General features: G+C 37.9%; 1 protein-coding gene across 2 annotated transcripts in view; it reads left to right on the forward strand.

Moving 5' to 3' along the window:
* Positions 1 to 13,105: 13,105 nt before the first annotated feature.
* STAM (signal transducing adaptor molecule) overlaps positions 13,106 to 22,188 on the forward strand; it is a 69,610-nt gene continuing 60,527 nt past the window's right edge. Inside the window, exon 1 of one of the 2 annotated variants that reach the window (XR_012504272.1) lies at positions 13,106 to 13,380. Coding sequence is in view for 1 of the 2 variants with exons in the window: in XM_074358334.1 (XP_074214435.1) it covers positions 13,341 to 13,380 (40 nt within the window). In the remaining variant the exon portion in view is untranslated. The remainder of the gene's footprint in view (positions 13,381 to 22,188) is intronic. The other variant, XM_074358334.1, reaches the window with a different exon arrangement.

The raw sequence follows: 22,188 nt of genomic DNA on the forward strand, positions 1-22,188 counted from the left end.
TCTACTTGCGGGAACCTCCTCTTAAAGACGCCCCGGACTTCTTGGAGCAGGCGTCCTAGTGCATTTAGCCCAAACGCACCTGGGCTTGGGGCGGCCCCGCCCCGCCCCGCCCAGACTTCTGTAACATTGTTTCTAAATATGCAGAGAGGCGGTGGGATCTTCCCGCCAAAGACTCATTCTTAAGAGCTTCTGGGGAAGAAGCGCCCACTCCACCCTGTTTCACGTTTTCCAGCTAGTGTGGCAGATATACGGGGAATGATACAATAGGATTGCCCCCCAGGTCCCCGCGTGGATGCCACTGGAGCTAGTGTTTTAAGGAAGGGCATTGATTTCAAGCCAGCGCAGAATGTTGGATGTTACAGGAAAGCTGCAGGAAATAAGACATGACAAGATACCCAAGGAGAAAAGTTTGAACATATGGAAGCAATCTACAGATTTAAAGCTAAAGACCCTTCCTGCAGAAAACCAGTATTCCGCTGTTCTCCACTTTGTATCTCTTTCTTTTTGTTTTTTGAATTCCTCCAAATACACTTACGTTCTCCTAACAGCTCTTTCCTCTTTGCCCTTAAAGCACACAGTTAAGAAGGCAGGCTCTGGAGTCAGATTACTGAAATTCAAACCACAAATTCCTGGCTCCACCAGATTTACTAACTGTGTGAACTTGGGCAACTAAATCTCTCTATGCCTCAGTTTCCTCAATGGGAATAATTTTAAAACCTATTGAAATTATCCTGGTAAACCACTTACAGGCCTGAAATAGTTTACCCCCCCCCCCCAAATCAGTGTGTTGGCACCATGCTGGCAACTCGGATCTCCATTGATCTAGTGAAGGAATTTCTGCTTAGGCCAAGGGAAGCAATCTGCTTGTTAGGCTGTCCTCTTGGAACCTCAGTTTGGCCCCAGGCAGGGGCCACCACCCAAGGACCACACAGACCTGAGACCACTGAGGCTTGAATCCAGGAGCTCCTCTGGGTACGGGGGGGTCATCCCCATGCCATGCGGAGGAGAGGTTCCGAGAGCACCAGATGGGAGAAAATTGGACCTGGTCCACTTGGATCCTGATCTGGGCTCTGGGCACCCGGCTCAGGCGGCACTACAAGCCTGATCCCAGGAACTGAGATAATTTTGAGGAAGATGTTCCAATAGGGGAGGAGGAGTCTGAGGTGTGCCTGGGGAAGAAATATTGAAAATTGTTCCAATTTGGTGAAAACTATGAGCTACTATTTTAAAAGGCATTTTCACTGAAAAAGAAGTAAAACTATTTGCAAGTGACAACATTGTGTTGTTAGAAAAGCCTAAGGGATCCACAAAAAAGCTACTGGAACTAGTTGCAGGATACAAGGTCAATATAACAAAAATCAGCCCTTTTATACAGTCTAGAAAAGAACAACCAGAAATTAAAATTTAAAGTAAAACTCTATATATATTCAGTACCTTGTAATGGCTTATAAAAAAAAGAATGTAAAAAAGGAATATATACGTATATATAACTGAATCACTATGCTGTACACCAGAAATTAATGCAACATTGTAAATCAACTATACTTCAATAAAAAATTTAAAAAATAAAAATAGCTTTCTAAATAAAATCAATAAAGTAAAACTATATAATGCTTATCAGCATCCAAAAACATGAAATATAGAGGGATACATTTGACAAAAACATGCAAGACGTGTGCACTGAACACTCTGAATCACTGTCGAGAGAAATCAAATACTTTAATAGATAGCTATTTCACATTCATGAATTGGAAGATTCAGTATTACTAAACTGTCAATTCTCCCCAGATGTCAGCAGAATGTTTGTTAATTTGACAAGGTAAATCTAAAATTTATACAGAAATGCATAGGAAGAACCAAGTTGGAGCACATACATATCTGTTTTCAAGACTTAGTATAAAACTACAGTTTTCGGGACAGTGTGGTAGGCATAAGGATAGATACATAGATCAATGAATAGAGTCCAGCCCCCCATACATATGGTAACTGATTTTCAACAAAGATGAAAAGGTAAGACTTTTCAACAAAAGGTACTATCCACATGAAATAAAATAAAAAAGAACCTTGACCCTTACCTTACACCATAGACAAGTATTAATTCGATATAGATCATAGATCTAAGCATAAAAGCTAAAACTCCAAAACCTCTAGAAGAAAACAGCAGAATCTTTGTGACCTTGGGGAAGGTAAAGATTTCTTAAACACCAGGACCCAAAAAAGGCATTACTCATAAAAGAAAAGACAGATGGAACTTCATCAAAATGTAGAACTTCTGTTATCCCAAAGATATTAAAAAAGTGAAGATATTCACAATACATGTATCTGACAAGGAACTTGTACCCAGAATGCATAATCAGTTATAACTCAATAATACAGTAAGCCTTTTTTTAAATGAGCAAAAAGTTTGAACTGACACATCATAAAGAAGACATGAAAACGATAGTACATGTGAAGATGTTCATCTCACTAGTCATTAGGGAAATGGAAATTAACCCCCAATGAGCTATCACTACATCTAATATTTTAAAATGTTGGCAAGGATGTGGAGCAATTGGCATTCTCATACATGGCAAAAGAGAATACTACTTTGAGAAAAAAATTGGCAATTTCTTAAAAAGATCAACATACACATATGACCCAGCAATTGCATTCCTAGGTATTTAACCAAGAGAATGAAAACAGGTCCATGCAAAGACTCAGACACCAGTGTTCATAGCAGTTTTATTTATAGAAACCCCAAACTGAAAATAATCTATGGGTCTATCAACATGTGAATGGATAAAAAATTGTAGAATATTCATATGATGGAATTATGACTCAGCATTGAAAAGGAACAAACTACTGTACACACAACATGAATGAATCTCATAAACTATGCTGAGCAAAAGCAGACAGAAAAGATGATAGTATATGATGACATTTATATGAGACTAGAAAAGAGAAATCTACTCTACAGTGATTAAAAAAACAGAAAAGTTGTTGGCTGGTGCTGGGGATGTGTGTGAAGACGAGTGCACACAGGTATCTTTTTGGAGTAATGTAACTGTTCTCTTTGTTGATTGTGGTGTCACACAGGTATACATGTTTGTCAAAACTCATCATCCTAAAAATACAAAGCAGATGCATTTTATGCATAGAAGTTATTACTTAGAGTTGATTTTATTTCTTTGTTGGTTTTTATTGCTATTGTCTTGGGGGAGTGTAATTAGGTTTATTTATTTAATTAATTTTTTTTAAGCTAAGAGATTTATTATTTCACCAATAATTAAGGGTATACTAGTTTATGTTTCTCAAAATAATACTAAATTATTTAAGACACAATATTACAATAGTCGTACATTCAATGGAGAGAGGACAAGAACTCACCCTGGACTAACGTGCCTTACTATACATCAAAATCAGTGGGAAATATTTTTCCAGTTATTCTTGAGAAAAACACTGGGTGAGTCAAAGGCTAAAAAGCTTTATTTAAAAAAAACACCTGTGTGTACAGGCTAAGTTAGACCCTCAAAAACCAGATTAAAAACTGGCAAAGTAAAACAAATGAGAAAAACTGGTTAAATGTTTAGGTTTATTTATTTTTAATGGAGGTACTGGAGATTGAACCCAGGATCTCGTGCATGCTAAGCACACATTCTACCACTGAACTATATAACCTTCCCCCTAGAATTGATTTTAAAGTATCATAAATAATAAATATTTTAAGTGTAAAATTTACAATATTGATATGTTTAGCATAAAACCCAAATTTTGTGGCAGAATGGGTTTGTATATTGCAGTTAAGAGTTTCTCTTCCAATGATTCTTTAAAACATTGAATATATCACATGAGATGTAGCTCATTTTCACACTGGCTATGTTTTTTTTTTCTTTTACAAAGTTGAATATAACATTTTAAAGAGAAAAAGTTTATCCTGTAAAATAAATAACATGTCAACAGACTTCTAAAACTGTCCTTTAATTTACTATATATTATGTACAGATAGGTGGTACCAAAATGAATGAACAGTGGGGATTGTCCTCATAAAAGCACTACTAAAAAGTGCTTTTTAATGGATGAAAAAATCCTTCAGATAAATGTATTCTAAGATAGTGTTTGAATCATGTCACCTTTCATATGCTAGGCAATTCCACTGATTTAATCCACGCAACAATCTTTACAAGTAGGTATTATTATCTCCATTCTCAAACAAGGTAATTGAAGTCTGGATTGATTAAGAAAATTGCCCAAGGTCATAAGCTAAGAAATAGAGATTTTTGAAGTTCTGTCTGACACCAAAGCCCACATTCCATCATCAGCTGCCGAGTAAAAGAAATTTGAAAAGTGAATCACAAAGCATTATGGGAATAACTTGTTTGGGGGCTCCAAAAAGGCTTCATGCAAGAAATCACTTTTGAATGCTTAAAGAATGAGTGATTCCAATAGACAGATGACAAGAGGCTATTTCAGGCTGAGAGGGCTCACTGTCAACCTGGGGGCAGGAAAACAAAGAAGTTTGAGGAAAAGTGAATCTTGCAGTTAAGTGTTAAAAGTATCAGGAGAAAGAGAATAGAAATGTGCTGAGAACCAGCCTGTATCTAAAGACAGTAGTGAATTTCTGAACTTGAGAGAAGGAAAATCCTATTAAAAAAATTTTTCTCCCCCAAAGGTGAATTTGGCAGCTGTGTATTGAATAGATTGGCACAAAAAGATGCAGAAAGTGAGATCAGTTGTAGCCTAGGAAAGAAGGACCAGAGGCCAGATTGGTGGTCAGCTTCAGCATTTCAGCATGGAAAGGGGAGTGAATAAGGAGACAGTTCAAGACACAGCAGAGTTAAAAAAAAAAAGTTTTTGGGTGAGCGATCAATTAAGAAGATCAATGGAAGAATTTGGTTTCAAATAAAGAAAAGACACTTACTTCTCAGACATGAATAAAGGAAATGGAGATGGAGATACTGTGAGGCAGAAAAAAGGAAGTTGAAAGTAGGAACTTAATTAGGTGTCCTGAAAGCAAAGAAGGTTTGGAATAGCACTTTATGGATAACTTTGTTCAACTTCTCCAAACATCTTTTATCAGTCTACAGATTAGTCCTTGTCTTTAGGATAAAAATTACTAAGCTTTCCTTCAGAGCTCTCTAGGATAATAACCTGAACCTAGGGAAGCCAATTGAATGTTATCTCTTATTAAGTAACTGCCCGCAAAATTGTATGATCTAACCAAGCAGGACTATTCACTGTCCATAAGCTGATCTGACTCACAGGCATAGAAAAACTTGTGTTTGCCAAAGGGGAAAGTGGGGTGGGGGAGGTAAATTGGGCATTTGGGATTAGTAGATACAAACTACTATACACAGGATAGATGAACAATTAAGTCCTACTGTAGAGCACAGGGAACTATATTCAATAGCTTGTAATAACCTAAAATGAAAAAGAACATATATATGTATAACTAAATCACTATGCTATATACCAGAAACTAACACAACATTGTAAATCAACTATACTTCAATAAAAAAAATTTTTTTTAACTGATCTGGATAACTGTGAATCCAAACCTCCATTCTTTTCGCTCTACCCAAACTGATATTTTTCCTTCTTTCTTGTTTCCTTCATTCACTCTTCAAGTCTACACTGAATACCAGTTCTTTCAAGTGGCTTTTCCTGATCCCTTCAACTCATATTGGATCCTCCTTTTTCCCCAGCTCCTTTGTACTGATAATGTGTCACTCATTTTAGCATTTAATTATGTATTGTCTTGGCTTTTACTTAACTCACTCTTGTGTGCATTTTGTCAGTGGGGGGAGAATTGCACATCAGAGATCATGAACTATATTTAATAAAAAATCCTTCTCAAAGACCAATTAATGCTTTGCAATTTTAATAGCTGTCTTGAGGTGTAATTGACATACAGTAATGTGCATGTATTTAAAGTATACAATTTAATAAGCTTTGACATCTGTATCATCTGTGAAGCCTTCACCACAATCAAGATAGTGAAATATACATTATCCCAAAGAGCTTCTCTGTGCTCACCCCGTCCACCCATCATTGTCCCCAAGCAACCACAGATCAGCTTTCCATCACTATAGATTATGGGTTTTCAATAATTTTATATAAATGAAATCATACATTTTGTACTCCTTTTGTCTGGCTTATTTCACTCAGGATAATATTTTGAGCAGGTCCAGCTTCATGGTGCAGTCCCATGGGATCCTGTGCTTAAAAGGGCCTGGCACTTGGTTTAATGTCACTTGCTATCACTCTTTTGAAATTCTTAATAATATATGAACAAGAGAACCCATATTTTCATTTTGCTTTGTGTTCCACAAATTATGTAGCTGGTCCTGAGTTGGAGATCCAACCGTGTTGTGCTGTGTATCAATAATTCACTTTCTTTGATTGCTGAGAAATACTCTATTGTGTGGATATTCCACCATTTGTTTATCTACTCACCACATAATTTGTTTATCACCTTGTATTTACACATTGTGTTTTTCCCAGTTGCAAATAAAGCATCAATGAACATTTGTTGACAAGTCTTTACATGGAGCTATGCTCTCATTTTTCTTAGGTAAATTCTTAGGGGTGAAATGACTGGGTCACATGGTTGGTAGATGTCTAACATTTAAAAAAAACTGCCCAAGTGTTTTCCAAAGGAGTTGTACCATTTAAACGCCCACCAGCACTGTAGGAGAGTTTCAGTTGCTTTGCCTCCTGGCCAACACTTGGTATGGTCAGTCTTTGAAATTTTATGTATTCTAATCAATGTGTTGTGCTATCTCACTGTGGTTTTAATTTTCATTTCTCTTAATGACTGATGCTGAGCTGCTTTTTGTGTGCCTACTTGTCAATTGCATATTTTCTTTGCTTTAGAGACTGTTCAAACCAATTGCCCATTTCCTTAGTGGTGTGATTTTGTTCTTATTAAGTTTTTTTAATTTAAAAAAATGGAGGGGGTAGTTAGGTTTATTTATTTATTTTAACATATGTACTGGGGATTGAACCCAGGACCTCATACATGCTAAGCACACACTCTACTGCTGAGTTACATGCACCCTGCCCCCCTTATTAAGTTTTGAGAGCACTTTATATATTATGGATACAAGTCCTTTATCAGATACGTGATTGGCAATTTTCCTCCCCAGTTTGTGAGTTGCTTTTTTTCCTTAATGGCATTTTTCAGAAAGCAGAAGGTCTTAATTTTGATGAAGTTCTCTTTCCCAGTTTTTTTCTTTGAGAGATTGCGGTTTTGGTGTCATATCTAAGGATCTTTGCCTAACCCAAGGTCACACAAGATTTTGTCCATTTTTCTTGTGGAAGATTAATAGTTTAAAGTTCTACATTTAGGTCAATAATCCATTTTGAGTTCATTTTTTATATGTGTGAGACAGAGATTAAAGTTCATATTTTTGCCTATAGATATCCAAGTGTTCCAGCACCATTTGTTGAAAGCCTATCTTTTCTCCTCCGAATTATTTATTTACCTTTGTCAAAAATCAGTTGTCTATATATGTATGGATATGTATCTGAAATGTCTGTTTTGTTCCATTGATCTATTTGTCCATCTTTATACCAGTTACCATACCATCCTGATTATCATGGCTTTATAACAAATCTAGCAATTAAATAGGGTTAGTGATTTGTGTTAGTGATGTTAATGATTTGTCATGCTTATTTTTAGCATGTAGTGATAAGACTTGATTAGGCTTGGTTTGGTTATTTTAGTAGGATAAAGCAATAAAATCTTTAATGGGAAGCGATGTCATTAATTTAAAAGGAAAAAACCTTAAAAATTTAACCAGTTTTTCTATTTGCAGGTACCACAATAGGAATGAATATCAGGCAGAGATGAAGCTGATGGATTCAGGAGGAGAGTTATTTGTGCAATGTAGCAAAAGTGAGTAATGGACGTACAATTAAAAGCAAATACAAAAAAGAGAATGAGAACCAAATAGTTAACAGTGAGAAACCTCCAAACATACAGAAGTGTTGATCTAGAAAATGATAAATTGAGCACTGTGTTTTGGAAGGAATGTTGGAATTAATTTAATTTTTTATTGGTGTGAAAATTGAGGCACAGTGATGTCGTTACCTAGAGCTTACAAGAACCTCCTCTAAAACAGCATCAATCATACAAATTTGGTTCTAGACAGACAGTTGAAAGTCAAATCTTTGTAAGTAAAATCTTTCTGTTCTCTTGGTGCATTATTACAAGTAAGAACTTCATTCCAGAAGAACCATTTCATATCTTACAAAATTGATCAGGAAAATGAAATCAAACATACAACATGCTATTACAAACATTAATTATGTTAGACTAAACAGAATTTAAAAAGTAGCATTTTATTTTATTTAGTTAGTTTTTAAATTTTATTTTATTGAGTTATAGTAAAAAAAAGTAGCATTTTAAATGTTCCTTTGGGGGACTATTTGCTACATAGGCAAAGATATAGCCAGGGAATTTTAAAATGAAGCTGCCTTTTTTCTTGTTGTCAATTTCCTTTAGTGAGCAGATACATTTCTCACTGTGCCTAGAAACCATGAGATACCTTCATGATTGGAGTCATCTGTTTTGAAATTCTGTGGCTTATTTTAACACGCAGGAAAGCCCCTGAAAAGTCTTTGATTCCTTGGTGAGGAGCAGATTCCTCAGTGAGGTCTTCATTTTCCAAAAGATCCTTCATGATACACCAGCTGCAAACGGAGTCAGCGGAATTGCCATAAATCATGACCAGCTGGTGACAGAGTGGTGCTAATTCAGTTACCCAGCCTTTCACAGTTATTAGGTTAAAGGAAATATATAATCTTTATAGTAGGAAAAGAGGCAAAGGTGGAAGTCAGGAGTTGAGCTATAAAGAATCAAGGGAGTTTATATTTCTTATAAGACTATCCTTTGTTGTGAAAAGTCTATTTATAGACCCTTGCATTTTGAGAATGGGTCTAACCTGCTAAAAAAAAAAAAAGTTAAACTTGTTAGTCAAAAGAAGCAGTTCTTTTAGAATTATCTATTAGGAAAGGTTGGGGAAGTGGGGCAATCTTGCTGGGAATGGGCTGACGCTGTGGTTTTCAAACATTTTTATCTTTTTTCCATTTTTAAGTAATTGTCTAAAATGTTTCCTCAAAACTATAAATTGTTGCAAAGGATATTCTTTCTAGTGATTTTTAAACAGCTTTATTGAGGTATAATTGACATGTAATAGTCCATACATACTTAAAATGTGCAATTTGATAAGTGCTGACATCACAAACTTCAATTTTGATAGAATTCACTATTAAATTCATGGGCCTAGAGATTTTTGTGCAGTGTCTTTTAAGAATTTAATTTCTGTTTCTTCCTAACCCAGTTGTGATAACTTTTATTTCCAGCATTTTTTTTTCCATTTCACCTATGTTGTCATATTCATTGGTGTAAAGTTTTTTAACAGAAAATTCCTTTATGAATGTTTTAATTTAATATTATTGAATTTCCATAATGTTTTAATTACAGAATCTATAGTCATGCTGCTGCTTTAATTCCTCATACTGATAATTTGTGTGTTCCCTCTTTATTTTTTGATCTAAGTAGAATTTTGCCAATTTTATTGATTTAAAAAAGATTGAATTTTGGTTTTATTGATTTTCTCTATTGTTTGTGTTTTATTTCATTGGTTTTTGGTTTTATCTTTATTATTTCCCCTTTCTACTTATTTGAATTTTTTTTCTTTCTTAAGTTTGCAGCTTAGCTCATAGATTTTATTTTACTTTATTTTTATTCATTTAAAAATATTATGAAGGGTGATTTATTTACTTAGGTTTTTTTGAGGAGGAGGGAGGTAATTAGGTTTATTTATTTCTTTACTTTTGGAGGAAGTACTGGGGAATACTAAGCATGCACTCTGCCAGTTGAGCTATACCTTCCCCCTTCATTGAGTTTAGATCTTTCTAATATCTAATGCTTCAAGTATTCCTCTAAGCATCACTTTAATTGCATCTCACAAATTTTGATTGGTTGGTTTCACTTTCATCCAGTTCAAAATATTTTCTGATTTTTCTTTGACACAGAGGTTATTTAGAACTGTATTGTTTCATCTGTACATAAGTTGAACATTTTCAGATACCTTTGTTATCTTTCTGAGTTAATTCTGTTTTCATCAAGGAACCAAATCTATTTAATCTTATCCTTTAAATTATTTTGAGTCATTATAAAGCCAGCATATCTTTGTTACTGTTCTGTATCTACCTGGCAAGGATGTTTATCTTTCAGTGTTTGGGTGGGCCATCATAAATGTCAACTTGGTCAAGTTGGTTGAGAATGTACTTTGAGTCTTCTATGTAATTACTGATTTTCTATTTGCTTTATCTTTACCTGAGAGAGGAATATTAAAATAGCTAACAAAACTATGGATGTACTCAATAAAAAATGAACAAACAAAACGAACAGGAAAACTACAGATGTATCTATTTCTCCTCTGTAAGTCTTGCTTCCTTTTTTTTCTTCAAGTTCTGTCATTAGGTTAATACACATTTGCAATTATTATGTATTTTCAGTGAATTTACCCCTTCATCATTCTGAAATGTCATTCACGATCCCATTTGGTTCTGTTTGGGTTTTCCCTCCCTGAGGCACAGTCCAGAAACTGACCCTGACAGAAAGCTGTGGCCGTCATAGGGTTCACTGCTTGTTTCCTTTCTCCTTGGGCCACAGTCTGTTGTTTCAGATCTGAAATCAACTGTCTCATGTATTTTCCCCCATGTCCTATTGGGTTATGGTGAAAAGGGAAGTCCAGATTCTGTTACTCCCTCGTGACTGGTAATGGAAGTGTGCCAATTTAATGACATGTTTACTATATTTAACAAATACTTGTGGAACCCTTACTGTGGAAAGCCTGGAAGTATAGAGATATGTGAGTCACCGACAAGTAAAAAGTTACAGTAGTATGGCAGCTTTCAAATATGGCCCCCAAATTCTTTAATACTCCTTCCATTGAGAGACGGATTTTATTTCCTTTCCCCTTGACTATAGAGGCTGCAACTGCTTATCCAGTAGAATATGACTGAAATGCTCCTGTGTCCTCTTCCTAGCTCAGGTCTTAAGAAACTGGCAGTCTCCTCTTCCCACCCCTTGCAATGCTCAGTCCAATATGCTGACACACAGGAAGTCCCACATAGATATTCTGGCCAACAGCCCCAATGGCCCAGCCAACTGCCAGCATCAATTCCCAGACACAGCAGGGTGCACACCTTCAGATGATTGCAGCCCCAGGTGTAGAGTCATCCCAGCCTTTGAGTCACCCCTGCTGACACCATGTGGAAGAGAGATAAGCTGTGTCTGCAGAGCTCTGAACAAAATTTTGATTTGCAAGCAAAATAAATGATTTTTGTTGCCCTAAGTCACTAAGTTTGGGGTGGTTTTTAATGTCGTAAAAGACACCTGGAGCAAATATAATATCATTAAGTGCTGTGATAGAAATGGCCAATAATCAACTAATTAACAAATATTTATGGCATACCTATTACAGCTCAGGTGCTGAGTTAGAACGGGCTTTGGGGAAGTGAAATCTGAGTGGAGGTTTGTTTAGAGAAGGTATAGAATCAGAGCAGGAAAGTCTTGTTTGAAGACATGGAAAGTATGGGCCCAGTGGAAGGATTAAAGGAGAGAGTCTGAAAAAAAAAAACACTGAAAAAAATGAAGTTCTCAGGGGCCAGTTCAGTGAGGATGTAACACTAAAGAATTCGGATTTAATTATTTATTTCAAGACTGTATTCCCCATAGGCTATACTCCTTAAAACCCTATCTCACATGGAGCTTTTATCTCTCTGATATTTCCAGCATCTAGATTAGTACTTGGCACAAATAAGGAGTTAATAATTATTTATTGAATGACTGAAGAACCATATGAGAATTTTACAGGAATAACATAATCAGATTTGTGTTTTAGAAAAATCATTCCAGCAGGGGTGTGAAGAATGGTGTTAGCTCGGCTGCCGTAAGAAAATATCATAGACTTAGTGGCTTAAACAGTAGGAATTATTATTATTATTATTTTATTTTATTTTATTTCTATTTTTACAGTTTTGGAGGCAGAAAATCTGAGATCAGGGTGCCAGCATCAGGTTCTGGGAAGGACTCTTCCTGGCTTGCACATACAGCTGCCTTGTTACTCACAAGGCAGAGATTTTTGTAAGCATTCTTCCTACACTACAATGCTAATCCCGTTGTTGACATGTTGTAAACGTTCACAAGCCACGTTTGGAAGTGTTTCAATTTTGGTAAATTAACATAATTTCAATTTACGTGCAAGATGCTCTAAGTCTGTTCCAAGTGGAACGCAAAATTTCTAGCAGATGCTTCTTAAAATTTCTACATGATATAGACAATATTTTGTTAAATAAACTCACAAATAAAGTTACTAAATATTTAAAGTTATTATTAGTCACGAATCAATCGGAAGCTCCATTTTTCAGTTTTCTTTTTTGGCTCCGCTTTGCGGGGTTATTGTAGACCTTCTTGGATTGTGCAACTGATTTTCCAATTCCCATAACTGCTTAGTGGCTGCATAGTTAGTCAGGAGGTGCCACCACCCAACTAGAAGTGCTTTCGACAGTTTCTGAAGCCGGGCGATCGGGACTCTGGGCAAGGTGCCAGCCTTCCAGCCTCTCCGAGGGAGCTGCGCGCCCTGACACTCCCCTCCTAGGGATTCGGGCCAATCCGTCCCGATCACTTGACTTCACCCAAGCAGGTTTCTTGTCACCGCAGACAGCAAATTGAACTCATAGCCTTTTTACTTAGCTGCGCCCCCCACCCCGAGAGAAGGAATTTGCATCTCCCCTCCATAGGGACCACAAAGTTAAGACAACCGACAGCGTGAGGGGAAAAGAGGGTCTCCCTCCACCCAGACGCGACCCTTTTCTTTTTGCTCAGTCTGATTCACGCCTGGGCTCGCTAGTCGGCTTCGGCGCGCCTGGAGGACCCCGTCCTCCGGAGGCTCATGGCGAAGGCCAAAGCAGAAAACTCAGGCATGACTGCCACTCTCCTGTGCGGCTAATAAAAAGGACGTGCTTGATTGGGGGGGCCCTTGGGTTGGTCCTGTTTTCGCGGGGCAGGTTCCGGGTAGGTTCTGGACAGGCAGCGCCGTGGGCGCCCAGATTCCCGACAGGCTCCACGCCGGGGGCCTTCTCGGCTCCTTTGCTGTTGCCGCCGCCGCCGCCGCCGCCGCCGCTGCCCTGGTTGTCGAGGGTCGGCTAGTGGAGGAGCTGTCGTAGACCCTGTGGAGTCCGTGTCGGTCGCTGTTTTGGCCTGAGGAGTCTTCCTTCCTGAGTCGCACCCGGACTCCCGTGGTGTCGAGGGGGAGTCCCTGCGGACACCTCTGCACGCAGTGGAGATGCCTCTCTTTGCCACCAATCCCTTCGATCAGGATGTTGGTAGGTGCTTCTGCCGCTCCCTGTCCACCCCTCGCCGGACTGCGAGCCCCCTCTGCCCGCTCTCCGCGTACGTTCTGGACCCCCGGGCCGGGCCGAGTTCTTCCCCTTTTCCTGAGGCTCTTTCTGTCAGAGTTCGGAGGAGGTTTGGGAGCTTGGCGCATCCTCTTGGGAAGAAATGGGACTGAGAGAGCCTGCGAAAGGGGCCTTGAGCTGGGGCTGTGGGTTCTGAAAGAACTGCTCAAAAGCTTGATGGAGCAGGCCGCGGAGGAACAGCTGGTGTAGCGTCTGGTGCCGGGACAGGGCTTCCTTCTGGGAGAAGAGCTGAGAGCTGGGGGGTATCAGCTAGCGTAGGTTGATAAGCCCTATAATAAAGTCTTCCCCAGGACAGACGTCAAACGTTTGGAACTAGGAGAATGTTTTAGTTTAGCCTCCTGAGAGGATTGTAAAATCCGGTTTATAACCGTTGAAGGGAGGAAAGAGCTTCTGGTGAAGGGTAGACTCTCAGATGTTGGGAGAGATGAAAAATGGAATACTTGGCAACAACTGAAACCTAGTTGCGGACCTGAGCCACGGGGCTGCCTTCCTTGGACTGGGTCTCAGTACTTTAAGAAGTGTGAAATGGACCTTGAGTCTGAAATGCCGATTTGTTCTGAACTTGAAATGTTTTTTTTTTTCTCTGAATCATTGGTTTTAGGTACTGATCATACAAATTCAACAGGTTAGCTTTGTGTTTATTTATTTTCTGGTCTGCGGCAGTAATTACAGGAGTTTGAGTTTTCAGGGAGAGAATTTTGGGGTAATTTGAAGGCACCGAGGGACTACCTTGGCACACCAAGTGTGGAATGAAAGCGAGTTGAATATCAAGGGCCATTGCTGTCGTAAAGAATACTGACAACCTTATGGAATTGCTTTTTATGTCTTTGTATGTTTTGATTATGAAAAGTGGGTGTTGAATTTTGCTTTTTAACTCTAACTTCCAGCATGCTACTGAAGCTTGAAGGTTTGAGTTAAATTAAGACCAGAAAAGTGTTCAATCCTATCTGCCACTGCCTGGCTCAGAGTGAAATCGTGGACAAGTTTCTTAAGCTCTTTGAGTGCCAATGTCCCTCATCTTTAAAGAGAGGAAAATCACATTCTGTTTGTTCAATGAAATAATATGTGTAGAGGGCTGCCTACAGTGTCTCTATATAGTAGGCACCAACTAAATGATAGATTTTTGTTGTTGTTCTGGTTTAAATGAACGTCCTGAATCTTAGCCATGGATGGAACTTTAGAGATCACCAGTAATAATAAATAAATAATTGGAAAGTTACATTTTATTTAATAAGCATTTAGTGCTCTATTTACAGGACACCGCTCAGCGACTTAAGAGGTAGAGTGATGAATAAAACATGGTTGATCTGAAGCAGTTTTATAACTTACTGCATTAATTTCCGGGGCAAATGCTCAAAATAAAACAGTTTCTTAATACCTGCTGCTTCTGTTTCCAGCACCTTGATCTAGTTTTCATGGTCGTGTAGAATTTAGCTTCCAACTACCCAGTCACCTTTATATCCTACTGCCTTTTGAACCTACATTTCCATTGGATTCAGATAAATTTCTTAATGTCAAACCCTTTCCCAGTACCTACGCCACCCAGTTCAAATGCAGGCTCCTTTTTTTTATAGTTTTGCTTGTATTATTTCTTCTACCTTTCTACATGTCCACATGATTAAAAGGGCAACTCAGAATCCAACTCATACCTGAATCATTTCCTGATTACCCTAACCTAGGAGTTCCCATTAGCGACATGACGACAGTTTGGACCAGATAAATGTCTTTGTTGTGGGATCTGTCCTCTGCAATGTAGAGTGTTTCATCCCTGACTTCTCCCCACCCAAACACCAGTTATGATTTAAACATTTCCAGACATAACCCAGTGTACGCTGGGGGTACAAAACAGCTTCCAATTAAGAAACACTGCTCTAGCCCACTGTAATCTCCATCCTTTTCTGAAGTCCTGTAACACTTGTCCTTTCCAGAGTATTTAGCATTAAAGATAGTTCTATCCTGTATTATGCTCCTTAATTCTTCTTATTGATTGCTACAGAGTAGGTACTTAATACAAGTTTGTTGATCTGAGAATGTGTCAATTAAGCCTGCTTGACAGTAAGCTTTCTTGAACATTGTTTTGGTACAGAAAAGCTTACTTTTTAAAATTAGTCAGGTTTTAGTGTTTGAATCAATTCTCTCCTCATGATCCATGTATCAAAATATCATGAAAGGTTATCTAAGAAGATCTGCCAGAGAGACTCCCAGTAAATAATCCTTGGACAGAGTCCAACAGACTTTCATTTAAAATTTTCTACTAGTATAGCATATAGAATATAGTATGTAGAATACATTTACCAATATTTCTTCTCACTTTGTCTATCAGTCTATCAGTATGTCAGTGATATTAAAGCACTGCCACCAATTCACTTGATACATTTATCATTTAACATTAGCATATATTTGTACTTCTTTAAAATTAATTGCCTTTAGCTTTATTCATCAATAAACTACTAACTCAATTATCAAAGAAATGCAGATCAAAACTACAATGAGGTATCACCTCACACCAGTCAGAATGGCCATCATTCAAAAGTCCACAAATGATAAATGCTGAAAAGGCTGTGGAGAAAAGGGAACACTCCTACACTGCTGGTGGGAATGCAGTTTGGTGCAGCTATTGTGGAAAACAGTAAGGAGATTCCTCAAAAGACTAGGAATAGACTTACCAAATGACCCAGTAATCCCACTATATCCAGAAGGAACCCTAATTCAAAAAGACACCAGTACCCCAATGTTCATAGCCGCACTATTTACAATAGCCAAGACATGGAAACAGCCTAAATGTCCATCAACAGATGACTGGATAAAGAAGTTGTGATATATTTATACAATGGAATATTATTCAGCCGTAAAAAACACAATACAATGCCAATTGTAGCAACATGGATGTCCCTGGAGAATGTCATTCTAAGTGAAATAAGCCAGAAAGAAGAAAAATACCATATGAGATCATTCATATGTGGAATCTTAAAAAAAAAAGAGACAAATGAACTTAAATATAAAACAGAAACAGACTCATAGACATAGAATACAAACTTGTGGTTCCAATGGGGGAGGGGAGTAGGAAGGGACAGACTGGGAGTTCGAGATTTGTAGATACTGACATGTATATATAGAATAGATAAACAAGTTTATACTATATAGCACAGGGAAATATATACAAGATCTTGTGGTAGCTCACAGTGAATAAGAATATGAAAATGAATGTATATTCATGTATGACTGAAAAATTGTTCTCTACACCGGAAATTGACACAACATTGTTAACTGACTATAACCCAATTAAAAAAAAAAAAACTCAAAAAGGTGAATCAGAAATTCACTGGCTGATTTATGCAACAGAACATTTCACATAAAGAGGTAAAATACTGGTGAAGAAATTCCTAAATGTGTAATTAGAATGTGAGCTCCAGAAGGACAGGGATTTTTGTTTGTTTTGTTCACCACTGTAACCCTAACGTGTAGACCAGCACTAATAAACATTCAGTAAACATTTACTGAATATATGGGTCTCATTTTGGACATTATATGTCTTGCTAAGTTCAACTCTTGAATTATAAAGATAACTCATTCCATCAAGTTTTTATTTCAAAGTCCCTGGTGACTTCCATCTTGCCAAATCCATTGGTCAATTCCTAGTCCATTTCTTTGTTGATCTCTTACATTCCTCTTTGATGTACTTTATTCATTTGGTTTCCAGGATACCAAACTTTTTCTAGTTTTCTGCTTAGCTCTTTTTTTAGTCTTTCTGGCTTCTTCTTTTTGTGACTTTGGAATGTTGAACTGAGCCCCAGGCTTGGTTCTAGACCTTTTTTTCTTTCTTTTTTTTTTTTGTTTGTCTTTTTCTTCTCCTTGGAGCCTTAGGAGGCACTTTAGCTTAGTGTTAAGAATTCAGACTCTGGAGCTACATTCCCTGAATTCAGTCCCCAGGTTTGCTGCTTATCAGCAGTGTGACTTTGGGTTAGTTGCTTAGATACTCTGTGCCTCAGTTTCCTTATCTTTAATATGGGATGTAGATATAATAATTGTTTTTGGTTTCTTCCCCAAACCTATTCATTCCTTCATCCTTGCCTGTTTGAATAGATGGCACCAGTGATAGTTACTGTCACTCATCCCTAGTGTTTAGAGTCATCACTGAGTTTTCTTTTTCCTTTGCACTCCACATTCATACTGTCAGCAAGATCTTTTGGCTCTACTTAAAAACACATCCAGCATCCCGTCACTTCTCCGTACCTCCGTGCTGCTGTCTTACTCCAGTCATCATCATCTCCTTTAGAGATGTCATCTGTCCCTCCACTCAGCTCCCATCCTTTCTCTTCTCACTGCCCCTTCTCTCAGTAGCCTCAAACTGTTAACCCTGCCTCCAGTCTGTCACCACTCATTTTCCAGGTGGCAGTGATATTTCTACAATGTGAATGTAATCATACGACTCCTCTGATTAAAGTGTTTCAGTGACTCTACAGCTTTTCACCAGAATTGGAACGTTTCAGCCTGGCATCTAAGACCTTTCAGCATTTGGCTCCTTTTTGCCTCTCTGCCTCACCTCCCACTCTTTTCCTTGAGGTGTATTTCCTTGTTGGTTTTATACCACTGCTTTTTCAGGTGTGGATCCTCTGACCTGACATTTCTCTTCATTGGTCTGCATTAAGGTTGTTTTAAGGAGATGATGCAGGTAAAGCACTTAGCCCAGTACCTGTCATATAGTATACGATGGACACATCTTACCTCCTCTTAGGATACGGTTAGGGTTAGGTGTGGAGCCTTTGGAGACTGCTCAGGTTCTAAGGGATGGAATCAGCTACTGTGAAAACATACTAAGGAGAAAAATGTGAAAATCCAGAATACAGATCTGTTAAAGGTCTGATACCCACTGGGTTAAGAAATTGTACTCATTGTTTCTTCTGTTCCTATTTTGCTTCTCCCGTAAGCTCATCTTTCTAATGGTTCTAGGTTTTCATTTCTATTTTGTGCTCTTTTCTGAGATCCTTTCATGCTGTTCCTTTGATGCTGACGTCCTTTTCTGGGTAGAAGAGCTTCAGATTGCTCTTTCTATATAATTTCCAATGGTCAGGAGAGACTGGGATATTTGATGAAACATTTCTGAAAAATTGATTCTGAAATCTCCAAAAAAGGGTAATTTCTTTAGGACTTGCTTTCTCCAATGGCCACTTTTGATGCACTGTTATATGTCCAAGCTGATTGAATGACAAGCTTTTTCCTGCAGCCTGAACATGATGGACAGTCATCCTGTTAGCATTTCTCACCTCCCCAAATCTTTGGCAGTCATAAATTTTGAGAAAATCAACAGTAGCTATTTATGAGAAAAAAAGTTCTTCAATCCATTGAGAAGACCATTGAAATTCAAGTAAGGCTTAGTGTGGGATTTTTCTGGGTACTTATAGGCAGATTTCTCAGCCTCTTCTTTTTGAGTATAAGGGTAAAGATAATCTGGGGATAAAATGAGATCATTATGAAGCTTTGAATTCTTTAGAAGCAAGTCTGTGTTATTTTTGCTTGTCACTTTTTCCTTTCCTGCAAACAATGTTTTTGTCTTAGAAAATAAATAGTTTTGATTTCATTTGCTATTCACAAAGCCATGTTGAACTGCTCCTGGTAGTTTATATTTTTCTGATTTTAGAAATATTTGTTGTAACTGAGAGGCACTGTGCTACCATTCTTGATTGTGAGATATCATCAGTAAATAACGTGAACAATTTTAAATGGGATGCATTTCTGATCTGTGTACGTAAGTTTGTGTCAGATACTGATCCTGTTTATGCATAGGACAGTGTTTAGCATAAGTATCTGCTGATGACTATAACCAAACACTGCTGGGTATGCCTTTATTGACATCATCTTTAGTTATGATAATAGGCAATTTATATTTGATCAGACATAAGCCTGTCATTTCTAGTTAACTATTAACTTTTTAGTAAGTTAAGTTTTAATAAGCTTAGATATTTATTTTTAAATAAAGTGATAGGTTTTAAGATTTAAGTGTGTTCTTTTTAAAAAATGCTCTAAGCTTTTAAAAAAGTCTGCTTGGCTACCAGTCAGTGAGGATGATGAATTAAATATTTAAATCCACTACCGGATCAAAGTGATACTTGCTTTCTTTTTCTAAGATGAAGTACAGGCATCCCTAATATCTGCAGGGGATTGGTTCCAAGCCCCCCATGGACACCAAAACTGCAGGTGTTCAAGTCCCTGACAGAAAATGGCATCGTGTTTTCATATAACCTATGCATAGCTCCCCATATGCTTTAAATCATCTCTAGATTACCTGTAAAACCTAATAAAATGTAAATGCTATGTAAATATTATGTGAATGGTTGCCCATGCACAGCAGATTCAAGTTTTGTGTTCGGAACTTTCTGGATTCTTTTTTCCTACTTTTGACCTGTAGACCCCGAATCCATGGACTGTAAATATTAGACTGGAGGATATTGTTTAGCAGGACTTCTTGGGCTTCAAAGGGATTGAGGGATGTATGAGGCAGGGATCTGGGATTCCTCAATTAGAGCAGTTCCACTAGGACTTGCTTTGTGTGTTGGATTTCTTTTAAGAAAAGTTTTTCTTATAAAAAGAAAGATTATTGAATAGTAAAGAATTCTACAAGTCTTTGTCTCTGTTTTTTGGAAGGGAACCTCTAAATACTTGGAATTTCTTGAGTGATAGAAGTATCTTTCTTATTCATAGTGGGCTCCTGGGACAATACCTTGGTTTACACTAGTGAGATGACTCAGCTTAGGGGCTGGTCACTCAAGAAAGACTAGCCTTGGTTGTAGATGGTTGGGGCTTTGAGTCACGTGATGTCAACTAAACCTCCAGAAAGGGGGAAGAGGCCTGGAAATTGAGTTCCAGGAGGTGGCCAGTCATTCAGTCATTCATGCCTTCTTGATGAAACCCCAGTAAAAACTCCGGATAGCAAACCTCCGTTGAGCTTCCTGGTTGGTGATACACAATTGTTGTGCCAGGAGGATGAGTCCTGAGGGCACAGACGCTTCACCTTTGAGAGCCTCCCAGGCCTAGTCCTGTGCATATCTCTTCATTGGCTGGTTGACATTTGTATCTTTTATAATAAAATTATAATAATAAGAGATTTCCTGAGTTCTGTGAGTTGTTATAGTGAATTATTGAGCCTGAAGGGCTACTGGAAACCTCTGAATTTGTAGTCAGTTGGTGAGAAGTGCATGTGGCTTGGGAACCCCAGAGCTTGTTTCTTGTGTCTTAAGTGAGGTGAAGCTTGCGAAGTCTGGGCTGACTCTGGGTAGTTAGCATCAGAGTTACACTGTAGGGGGCTTCTGCATTGAAAAGTGAAGTTTGAAAACTGCTGAAGTAGATGCTAGTCAAAGTCTGTGTTTCTATGACATTTATGGATTCATAGTGCAGTTACGTAATTAGACTTAGTATTTATTGAACATTTAGGCTGCGAGCATGAATATTGAAAGAATTACCCAAAGTAGAAATTGTTATTTTCAAGGGATTTACAATTATGGAAGCTTCAACAGGTAAATTGGACTCAGTTATCCTCCTGGCCAGTGAGAACAAATTAAACAGCATTTCAAAATTATTTTTTAAAGTAACCTATTTAGTTTCCAGACTAATGTTGAGTTTCTCATTATGTTTTCTTCTTTTCCCTCTTTGAAACCATTTTTACGTATTGGCAATAGATTCATTTTTTTTTCTAAAAGTCAAGCTCTGATCAGATTATTTCCCTGCTCAGAATTTTCTTGGCTCTCTGATGTTTCTTGAATGAATACAGATACCTCATTTTGTATTTTATGCCTTAGAGTACTTCCTGCCTTTCATAAAGTAGTCTCTATTTCAGGCAGTGTACATTCTTCTTTATACTTCTCTTCAGTTTTCATAACTTTACTGTATCCACTTAAATTCTGTTCTTTTCTTAGTTTCTAAATATATCAAGAAGCCTTTCCTGATACTCCTTTTTTCTCCTCACAGGTCTTTTATCTTTTTTTCAACTTGCTTCAGGCTTTGCATTTTTTTTTTTTTCTGTGACACTTTTTCTGTCGTGTATTCAGATCTCTATGTACCTGTTTCATTTTATTTTTTAAGAGTCTGGTACTTCAGATAGAGCCTGTCATAGACTAGAAACTTACTCCATTTTGTTGAATATCTATCCAAATTTTGTAATTTCCTGCAAATAAGTCACCTTACCAAGGTCTCAGATGTTTTGGACATTTGTGTTAATTCGACAAGGAATTTGTTTGTATGAATAGCTCCTTTGTTAACTTCCATTTTAGAAAATGGTAGGGGGCCTGGGCATAGGTACCCTGCCTACCACTACCCATTGGTTTTCACCCACTGCTGTCTTTTTAGATATTTATTCTAGTCCTCCAGTGGCAGTGTTGCTGCCCTACTAGGTGTTGCTGTATCCCTGGGGTCGGGGTCGGGTGATATGGATCAGGTATTGTAAACCTACAAAGAATTTGGACAGAGTTGACTGCTTTCTATTTTCTGCTTTTGAACTGGCTATGACTGACCTCCATCTCTTGGTAGTAAGTCAGAATGGGGAAATGAGTGTTGCCTGTTGAACAAGTCGCCTGGGGCTTGGACGGGAATGGGGGAGCAGGAATTCTGTTGTCTTATCACCAAAACCCATTATTTCAAATAGGAATCTTGATATGGATCAGGCTTCCCACCCCCAAACCATCTCAGGTTAAAAAATGGAAATGTTAGTGAGGATCTTGGTGA

This window comes from Camelus bactrianus, chromosome 35 (assembly GCF_048773025.1).
Source record: "Camelus bactrianus isolate YW-2024 breed Bactrian camel chromosome 35, ASM4877302v1, whole genome shotgun sequence".
In the NCBI taxonomy this organism is placed as follows: Eukaryota; Metazoa; Chordata; class Mammalia; order Artiodactyla; family Camelidae; genus Camelus; species Camelus bactrianus.